Raw genomic sequence first — 10,438 nt, 5'->3', positions numbered from 1 at the left:
AGGGCGTGCTGCAGTCCCGGCGGCGGCGGCGGTGGTGGCGGTGGCGGTGGCGGCTGGAGGTGCAGCCTCCCAGGTGGGAGGCGGGGGCCGCGGGCGCAGGCAGAGGCGCCTGGGGGGGAGCGGGGCCTCCTCCTAGCGGCCCCAGGCGAGGCGAGGCGAGGAGGCGCAGCGCGGCAGGGGGAGTGAGCGCGCCGGGAGCACGCAGGCGCCCTGCTCCGGCTCGGCTGGAGCTCCCCGCTGCCCGCCCGCCCGCCCGCCCGGCCGTCGGTCGGTCGGTCGGTCGGTCGGTCGGGAGCGGCCCGTCTGCAGCGCAGCCCCGCGCAGGCCGGCGGCGGCGGCGGCGGCGGCTGCAAGACGGCTCCGGGGCCGCCCCGCGCGCGCGCGCCCTCCAGCCCGCCCGCGCCCACTCGCCCGCCGCCCGCACTGGCCGGGCCGGCGCGCCCCGCAGGCAGCCGGAGCGCGGCCTCTGCTCGGCCTCGGCGGGACTGAGCGAGCCGCGGGCCGCTCCCGGGCGGCGGCGCAGAGGAGGCGGCGGCGGCGGCGGCGCAGGGGGCGGAGGCAGGGGGCGCCCCCAGCCAGGATGCTGCGGTTCCTGCGCCGGACCTTTGGCCGCCGCTCCATGCAGCGCTACGCGCGGGGCGCGGCTGGGCGCGGGGCCGCCGCCGGGCTGGGGGACGAGCGCGACGGGGGACCGCGCGGGGGCCCGGCCGCCGCCGCCGCCTCTTCAGCTTGCACGCTGCCCGCTGCGCCCGGGGGCAGCGTGTTCCCGGCCGGCGGCGGGCCCCTGCTCACGGGCGGCGCGGCCGTGCACATCTCCGCCGCCGGCGCGTCCAAGGCCACCCTGTACTGCCGCGTCTTCCTGCTCGACGGGACCGAAGTCAGCGTGGACCTGCCGGTGAGTGCGGGCTTGCAGCCGCCGCGCGCCCCTCTCCTTTTCAGGACGAGGATTCCCCCCCCCCCCGGGGGGGTCCTTCTCTTTGAGCGCTCCCATGCTCCTCGCTTTCGGGACCACCCGGTCCCGTCTGGCTCGCCCGATCGCGCCTCTGGGCTCGCACCCCCCTTTCCTTGGCACTTCTGAGCACGGGTGGCTTGGTTGCGCCTCTCGGCCATCGCCTCGTCCCCCTGGGCCTCGTTCCCCAGCGCGTCCAGCCCCGTTCCTTCCTTGCTACCTGTCCCCTTTCCGTCCCCTTCTCCCTCTTCCCAGGTTCCCTCAGGGACCCCTCCACTGGGTGCTAGGTTCTTGGTTATGAAAACCTCCAAACCATTGCGGTGCTACCTAGGGGGTACCCCCCGACCCCCCCCCCCAACCCCCAGCCACCAGGCCTGGACAACAGAGCGGACAGGACCAGCACTCTAGCTTGCCTGTCACCCAGCAGGTGCTTGCTTCAAGTTTGGGAAGGAGTCGGGGGACCCTGTCTGCTCTCTCCCGATGCCTCCTACCCGCACCCCTATCCACTCCTGACTTAATTCCTAAGAGCCCGGCCCCATGTAGCCTCGCTGGGGATTGGGCGACTTGGTGCTTGGTGCTAACTCTGGAATGGGCTCTTAGACCCACTCGGCGCCGGCCGAGTTCTTGCGCCCTGAGTATGTGTCTTGTGTATATGTGTGGGTGGCACGGGCGAGCCCCACCTCCGCCGCAGGCTACGCGCTTCAGGCGGTGGAGGTGCCCCCTGGTAGGTGGTGTAGGGGCCAGAGCTGCCCCTCACCCCTCCCACAGGTGGTTGCACCCCCCCCACACACACACCTTGCTTCCCTCTAGGTGAGAGGCAGATCTGTGCTGCAGTCTGCGCCCTGCTTCCTTCCGGCCACCAAACACATCTCTCTAGGGGCCGGATCTGATCAAATCAAGCTCATATTAACGGGGCGCCTCTATGCACCCAGCGCTGCAGCAGACGGTGCCTCTGGGAGTCTTTGGGTGTGACTGAGGACACAGCAGAGCTGAGGATCCAAGATCAGAGTTACTGATCTGTCTGGATGCTGTTTTCGAGGGGCCCCGACCCCACCACCAGCAGCTGCGCACTTTCCCAGAAAGCTAAATTTAGGCCTTCCCAGGGTGGAGGAAGAAAATTAGGAACCTGTAGGAATCTCATATGGGAGGGTGGGGTGGAATACACAGCTGGCCTGACCCAGGCTTTAAAGCGGCCTCAAATTAGGTTTAATTTGGAGACTGTGTCTATGGATGGGGGTTTTATTTTTGTGGGCTCCTCGGGCAATCCACGGGGTATCATTTTGTTGGCTAAACAATCTTCGTGGTCCTTTGTATTCATGGGAAAGGAGCAAACATCTTGATGCTTAGGGGTTGTTGATTTAATAGCACGAGTAGGTTGTTGCTTCTGCCTCAGTCTGAGTCTGCAGCCTGCCCTCAGCCTCTCTGTGAGGGGAGCAGAGGCGTGGAAGAGGGTGGAGGGTGGCGGAATGGGGCAGCGAGTAGGTTGTCTGTGGAGTGGGCAATGTGTGCTTGTGTGTGTGTGTTTATGTGTATACATACTCGCTTACATGCAGTCTGTGGCACATTTGCAGCTGGATGTGGGCAGGCATGCTCTGATGGGAACTTTGACAATGCTCCTTGCTGTGGCTTTTCTTGTCTGTTTCTGAAAGGCTTATGTGTTTGTAAAGTAGATTGCAGCTGTCAGGTTCCTGCCATAGGTTTAAGTGGTGTTTCTAGGTTGAAAAGACACAAACTCAGGGCTGGAGAGATGAATGGATGTGGTGCTTGCTTTGCACCTCAGGTTCAATCCCTGCACCTTGTATAGTAGTCCCCACCCTCGGATTTGCCTGGAGTGATCCCAGAGTGCAGAAAACCAGGAGAAAGCTCTTGAGTACCACCAGTGGCCCCAAACCAAACCAAACCAAAACAAAACAAAAATATATACATGGACCCAAAAACCAATATATATATATGTATATATATACATACACACACATATATATGTATATATATGGAGTGAATAGATTCAGATTGGGATTCTATGGGGAGGGAACATGCAGTGAGAGAGTTTTGCCTGGGGTGGGGGCAAAACCCCATTTGATTCCTAAATGTTTTTCCACCTTATAGATTTTTTTTGGTACGTTTTGATTAGGGACACTCCTGGTTGTTTTCAGGGGACTACGTGGTGACAGAAATCCGACGGGAGTAGACTTGGGCCTTGAACCCTAGCCAAAAGAGCAAAGAATGCACTCTGGCCCTTTGAGTTTATATGACAGATGCCTCATTACTTTTAAGATGTGATTTAACAAGCCCTAAACTTTACTTATTGATATAATCCCATATCCTATCGAAAGGAAATTGAAGGGGCCAGAGCGATAACACAGTGATAGTGTGTTTGCTTTGCATGTGGCTGACCCAGGATGGACCCGGGCTCGATCCCCAGCATCTCATATAGCCCCCCGAGCCTGCCAGGAGTGATTTCTGACCACAGAACCAGGAGTAACCCGTAACCCCTGAGCGCAGCTGGGTGTGGCCCGAGAAAAAAAAAAAAAAAGAAAAGGAAAAGGAAAAGCAGATGCCAGTTTTTGTCAGGTGAGCACCCAGGAAGCTAAACCCTCAACAAGCAGGGCTGGTTTATGCAGACTGATGAGAGACCAAAGCTGCAGCTCACAGTCTGTGCTGGTCTACACAAAGAAGTGTTTCGTTCTTCCAGTTAAGTCTTGGAGCTGGGAAGCACTTGGAGCTGGTGTGCTGCTTCTTACCCATTCTATCCATGGCCTTCCCTCTGATGCTGTCCTTATTGGCTGTGTGTCCCACGTCAGTTGCCCCCTCTCCTTAGAGCTGCATGTGCACGACTTTCAGGTCCCGGAGGGGCCTTGATTGAGGCCTGACCTACTCTGACCTACCCTGGAGATGACTTACCCTGCTCTACCCTGGGAGTAGCTCCTGGTCTCAGAACCTGTACTGTTTGTAGTTCTGCAGCCAGGAAGACTCCATGTATCAAGAACTCCCTTCCTCAGCACCCTCAAGGTGCTTGCTCATTGCCTTTATGGGCCCTCAGCCGGCCATTGGTGTTCTGGAGTCACCACTGCCACAGTGCTACCCTCGATGTGGCTGGGCCCAGTGCCTCTTAGTTTTCAGATCACTCGGCCAACAGTCATGGAGTGTCTCCCAGGTAACCCGGCATGTGCTGTGAACATAAAGATGAGTGAGTGAGCAGTGGCCTTGATGCTCCTAAGGAACACTGGCTGAAGCGCACCCCTTAATTGCTAGGACAGGTTCACCTGGGCAATGCTGGAGAAGCGTCCTGGAGTCATGGCACTGGAGGTGATGAGGTCTCAAACCTTGGTGCCTGGTGCTTTGCAAGTTTACATTAAATACTTAATACAGCACCAAGTCAGTAGACTCTAGGACTGTTTAGGCTACCTGTTGTGCTAACTTCACTTCTTGCCGAATTACAATATATGATAGAAGCAGCTATAATAGGCCATCCTCTCTGATAGGGCCTGCACCTTCTCATGCCCCACGTCATACTCATCCTCTGCTGTGACTCTCTGATTTTTTTACCATTGGATCATTTGTGAATTAAAGGACTTTGAAAAAAAAAGGAGGGGGGGGCAAAGAGATAGCACAGCAGTAGGGTATTTGCCTTGCATGTGGCCATCAAGATGAACTCAGGTTCAATTTCCAGCATCCCATATGGTCCTCTGAGCCTGCCAGGAGCAATTTCTGAGCACAGAGCCAGGAGTAACCCCTGAGTCTGCTGGGTGTGCCCCCCCCCCCAAAAAAAAAAACCTAGACCAGTGGTTGGCAAGTTGTGGCTCGTGAGCCACATGAGGCTCTTTACACTTTTTAATGTGGCTCTTCTGTGTGCTGGGTGGCCGCTCCAGGAGTCAAGATTCTGCTCCTAGCCTCTGTCAGTGCGCACCCTGTGTGGCTCTTAAAATAAATTTCAATCGTGGTTTTGGTGAGATTTGGCTCAGTTGAAAAAAAAGGTCGCCCACCACTGACCTAGACCAACAACTACTCTGTTGGGTCTGGAGAGCAAATACAGGAGTTAAGACCTAGCACTCACTTGAGACCATAGTTTGAATTCTCAGCAGTGCCTAAGGTCCCCCGAGCCCTACCAGGGATGAATTCTGAGCACAGACAAAGAATAAGCCTTGAGCCCCCACAAAAGCCCATACAAACAAGTTTCCTTAGGAATGCATGCTTTGCATGTACATCCTGCACCCCCCCCCACCTCCAAAAGCACCTCTAATTGTGCCCCCCCCCCCCAGCAGTGCTGGCTCTGAGCTATACCATATCACTAGGCCCTACCCAGAACCGTTGGACCCAACTGGCTGAGTATTGCTGGGAGTGGCCCCAGAACGCTGCTGGGGAAGTGCTTCCCCACCCCCCACTCCCAGGACAAAAAGAAAAGAAAAACATATCTACTGGCTATAGTCTGGAGCTCTGGAGCAGGGCTTCTGGGCACACCCAGATCCCAGGGGAGAAGTCCTTGGCTTCCTCTGCTCCGTGAAAGTGGCCCTGAGCCTCTCCCCTGCTCAGAACCTGGCCCTGCCTGGGAAGGTGGAAGGGTGGCTCCTTCTCCCCAGCCCTGCCTAGCCCTTCGGTGTGGTCTGGACTCAGCCAAGGTAGGGCTCCCTTGACCTGCCCCAGACACTTCCCTTCTGTTAATTCAGCTGAAGATCCCATTAGCGTGCTTGGCAGTGGCACCCACTGTTGACTCATATTAGCCCTCTGTTGACTAAATCCCTGGCATCCCTTTGCTCGTGCGGCTGGTACTCAGCCCTGACTCTCCCCCCCCCCCCCCCACACACACCTCGCCTCTGTGCACAGCCTTCTAGCAGCTCTGTGGGGCAGGCTGGCTTGCACTCCTGCCAGGCCTCTGAGGCCACAGCCTGTGCTGTGTTGCATTCAGCACTGCCGCTATCACCATGCCTGGAGCTCTGCTTTGGCGCAATGTGGGACTATAACAGTGTTGGCTCCAGAAAGCTTCAGGCCCCAGAGCCACGTGGGAGATGGTTGAGTTCCTGCCGTGCTGCCAGCGAATGGGGATTTCTCTGGTCTTTAAAAGGGGTTTGGTTGTAGGGCTGAACAGGAAAAATAGCAAAACCGTCCGTAAACAGCAGGGTGTCATTTTACACACCTGCCTCTCTCATGTCTCCGCTTTGGCCCGTGGGATGTGGGAAATTCTCTCTAGTCGTGAATATTTCAAGGAAAACGTGTGCTGCACAGAGCAGACATGGCTTGGCTCACCTCTCCTGGAAGTTGGAAGGAATCTGGAGGTAGTGCTCGCTTCAGCAGCACATACACTAAAATTAGAATCTGGAGGGAGTCTGAAGGGATGCTGGGGAAAGGTTTTTTTACATTGGTCGAGAAGGGAATCCTCTGCCCACCTTCCCCCAATAAATGCAAAATACAAGTTTGTCCTCTCTTCGGTCCGGAACTTCCCATCCTACAGAACATGCATGATGCAACCAATGCCTCATTGTACACTTGAAAGGGGCCTTTGACAGCAGAAATGGCACCTGTTGTGCATGGGGAAACTGACGCCTGTGAAGATAAAGCAGCTTCCTGCCTGTGGAAACCTCGGTGGATGGTTGGAATGGGGTTACTGTCAGAACTCTGGCAATCTAGCCTTTGGGGGTGAGAGGGAAGAGGAGAGACTCCATTCTGACACAATGGTGGAACGAGGCCACTGAGAGCAGGTCATGTTTCTCTCAGCAATGGGAAATGCTATTACAGTGATTTGTTCACAGACTTCATCGGGGTTTTCTCTCTATCCCTGAGTGCTCCCAGACTGCAGCCCTGGCAATTCTGATTGAATGGTCGTGGAAGCTGGACTTGCCATAGATACCGCAGGGATTTCTGATGAAGAATACATCACTCCCTTTGAAATACAGGCTCCACATCTGTGAGAATAGGAGGCAGCCCCTGAAAAACGCTATACAGGGAAGTCAGGCTCTGACTGACGTGGTGTTGGGGGGTTGACAGTGTCGCGCCAGAGCTTTAGGAAGCCTGTCTTTGTCAGAGAGGGCCTGAAGACCCACTGTGCCATTGTACCTCTGTCCAAGTTGGTGTGAGAAAAACAAGATGGGGGGGTGGCAATCAGAAAGTGAGGGGGTCATTACCCTTAGTTATGAGAAGAAACGGACAATCCTATAAGATACCCTAGGAAACAGGAGAAGCCAGTACCCCCTTTCTACTCCTCCTAGGTTCTGACCTAGGAGGCACCTTGTTTTGGGCTTTTGGGTATCCCCAAGTAACCTTTTTTCTTCTGTCTATAGGGCTTTGTTGTTAGGGGCTGGGATATGGCTGGATCAGAACCCTTACCTGGCCCATGTAAGTTGTAGGGCCCAGCTTTGGCTCCTCAAACAAATGCATTTTTTTTTTATTTTGGGTCATAACTGGCAGTGGGCTTTATGGTCAGCCTGTGCAAGAAAAGCACCTTACCCATTCTGCTAGCTCTCTGGCTCCTATTTTCCTATATTTTAAAGGCTGTTTTTTGGGGGATGTTATTTGTTTGAGATCTATACTTAGGAGTCTTAGAGGACAATATATGGTACCAGCAAACCAACCAAGTTGACTGCGCAAGACAACCTCTTACTATATTATTTCTCTAGCTTCCAAATACTTTTTTTTTTTTTTTTTTTTTGGTTTTTGGTTTTTGGGCAAACCTGATGGTGCTTAAGGGTGACTTCTGGTTCTGCACTCAGAAATTACTCCTGGTAGTCTCAGGGGACTATATGGATTGCTGGGGCTTGGACCTGGGTTGGCCACAAGCAAGGCAAATGCCTTACTGCTGTTCTATTGTCCTGCCCCCCCAAAAAAGAGGAGGACTAGGGTGGGGGCCAGGGAAGAGATGAATGGCAAACCCTCTCCCAACTGAGGTTGTAGGTGTGATAAACTCTGTTTCCACTCTTGCCAATTTCAAATTCCTCAGAGTTGGTATTGGTGTTGGGGTGTGTGTCCCTGTCTGCCTGGCCTCTCCAGTGATGGTAACATGACCCTTTTTCAGGTCCAGGACTGAACAAATATTAACTTGCTAAGCACTTTCACATGCATAATCGCCTTGAATTCTGTCCCCACTATAATTGTGGAGGTGAAAGGCCCAGGCCTCCTTTGGTTTTCAAGTAGTGAAAGGTTGGACGGAGTTGGGGGCGGGATGAAGTAGAAGCCTGCCCAGACATTCTTGCAGAGGCACTTAAGGAAAAATCCACTTCTGCTCGGCTGTCAGTCCTTCCAGCTCTGACTTCTTGTCCAGTCAGCTGCCTGAGCAGCACTGCTGCCTGTTCCACTGTGTGGTAGGGTCAACTGCTGATTCATGTGGGTGCTTTTGTTCAGGTTGGCGTATGTTATTTTCCCACTTTTATGTTTAAACACCTGTCAAGCAGCATGGTAGGATTGCAGAGACGCAGGGAAGAGGAAACCTCAGCTAATGCATGTTCCCAGGGAGTGCCTTGGTGACAGTTTGGGCCGTTTGTCCAGTCACGTCTCCCTTTCTGTATTTAGCTGCTAGAATGTCCTGGAAAGGAGGAGCTAAGTGCATTGGTAAGATTCCCACCTGCACCCACCTTCCAGTGCCAGGTACTGGACCCACCCACCAAGTCCTGGAATAGGTGTCTCTTTGGAAACCTTTACAACACGTACCTCTATGTTCTTTCCTGAGTTGAGGGGGCGGGACCCTCAGTGCTGGCTGCTTGGCTATCTGAGTTACTTGCTGCCACCCTCCCTATCCTAGTAAGAATAAAGGCCTCCCCAGACCTCCTTGAGGGATAATGCCCCTCTGCCTTACTTTGAGGCAGGTAAAGTCCCCCTTTCTTTTTTTGGTATTTTGGGTCACACCGGTGGTGTTCAGGGGTTACTCCTGGCTTTGTGCTCAGGAATCGCTCCTGGCAGGCACGGGGGACAGTATGCTGGGATTCGAACTACTGTCCATCCTGAATCGTCTGAGTGCAAGGCAAATGCCCTACCATTGTGCTTATCTCCAGCTCCTAAAGCTCCCATTGATACGGCACCTGCTACTTGTACTCACCACTCTTGTCCCCCCTCCTCCCCATACCCTCCCCACCTGGCTCACATCCTCTTTCCAGCCACAGGAGGGCTGGACAATCATCTGAGGTGCACCCCATTTTGTCTTCTCCCCAATCTCCATCCCATTCTTTCTATGTCCTCTTTGGATTCTCTAGAGTAGAAGGATCCTTGACTGCATTTCTGGTCCTTTTTTTTTGTTTTGTTTTGTTTTGTTTTGTTTTTGGGTTACACCTGGCAGTGCTCAGGGGCTACTCCTGGCTCTATGCTCAGAAATCATTCCTGGCGGGCTCAGGGGACCATATGAAACTCCGGGATTCGAACCACCGACCTTCTGCATGAAAGGCAAACGCCTTACCTGCATGCTATCTCTCTGGCCCCTCATTTTTTATTTTCTAAAATTTGTTTTGTTTTGGGTTACACACATCTGGATCTATGCTCAGGGATCCCTCTTGGCAATGTGCAGAGGACTGGATGGAGTGATGGGGATCTTTTTTTTTTTGGGGGGGGGCACACCCATTTGATGCTCAGGGGTTACTCCTGGCTAAGCGCTCAGAAATTACCCCTGGCTTGGGGGGACCATATGGGATGCTTGGGGGGACCATATGGGACGCTGGGGGACTGAACCGCAGTCCTTCCTTGGCTAGCGCTTGCAAGGCAGACAGACACCTTACCTCTAACGCCACCTCACTAGCCTGAGTGATGAGGATCTAACCCAGATCAACTGTCTGCAAGGCAAGGGCCTATTTTTTTTTTAAATGTTTTATTCTGTTTACTCACAGTATATCTTTCTCACATAGTGAAGAATCATATTCAGCATTGGTGATAAGGGTGCCTGAGGGCTGAGGGTATCAGAAGAGAAAGGGACCTAAAGTCCCTAGGAAACTGCCTTGACCTATGTGTGAACCTGTGGGGGAGGAGGAGTGAAGGTCTGAACTGTGCTGAGTGGGTGAGGGTTTACAGAGAGGAGAATGGGGCTGAGCAGATGGACTCAGAATCTTCCTGATCACCTATCTGGGAAGGCAGGCAAGCTCCCAGCATGGAGCTTATGGGGGTGCTGGTCTTTTTTTGGGGGGCCACTACTGGCTCTGTGCTCAAGGGTCATTCCTGGTGATATTTGGGAGACAGTATGGGATGCTGGGAATTGAACCCGGGTTGGCCACGTGCAAATGCCCTATCTACTGTACTATCGCTTCAGCTCCTAAAGGTACGAGTTGTGGGTCTTCTGACAGCATGATACAGCCTGGGAGGGACTGGAAGGCAGCTCTAGGTAGAGGGGTCACCCTGGAGCTCACTGTGGATCTGGAGAGAAGGTGGGCATCTTTGGTGAGACTTACCAGCTATCATTTTACCCAATCTGTACTCTTCTTACCTGGTGGCTTTCATCTTTCAACACTGAGAGCCACTGTTCTTAAAAAGTGCATAAGGCACTTATGGAATGGCCTGTGGCCGAAGCCCCCTCCCAGCCAGCGT

General features: G+C 54.1%; 1 protein-coding gene across 4 annotated transcripts in view; it reads left to right on the top strand.

Moving 5' to 3' along the window:
- The first annotated feature begins 580 nt into the window (after positions 1 to 580).
- The window catches only part of EPB41L4B (erythrocyte membrane protein band 4.1 like 4B), a 170,332-nt gene continuing 160,474 nt past the window's right edge, over positions 581 to 10,438 (top strand). For all 4 annotated transcript variants that reach the window (XM_049784518.1, XM_049784525.1, XM_049784508.1 and 1 more), the window contains exon 1: positions 581 to 895. In XM_049784518.1, coding sequence (XP_049640475.1) covers positions 581 to 895 — 315 coding nt within the window. The remainder of the gene's footprint in view (positions 896 to 10,438) is intronic.

The sequence above is a fragment of the Suncus etruscus genome, chromosome 1 (assembly GCF_024139225.1).
Source record: "Suncus etruscus isolate mSunEtr1 chromosome 1, mSunEtr1.pri.cur, whole genome shotgun sequence".
Classification (NCBI taxonomy): domain Eukaryota; kingdom Metazoa; phylum Chordata; class Mammalia; order Eulipotyphla; family Soricidae; genus Suncus; species Suncus etruscus.
Note: the sequence above shows the minus strand (reverse complement) of the source record. Positions and strands in the feature narration are given on the sequence as shown.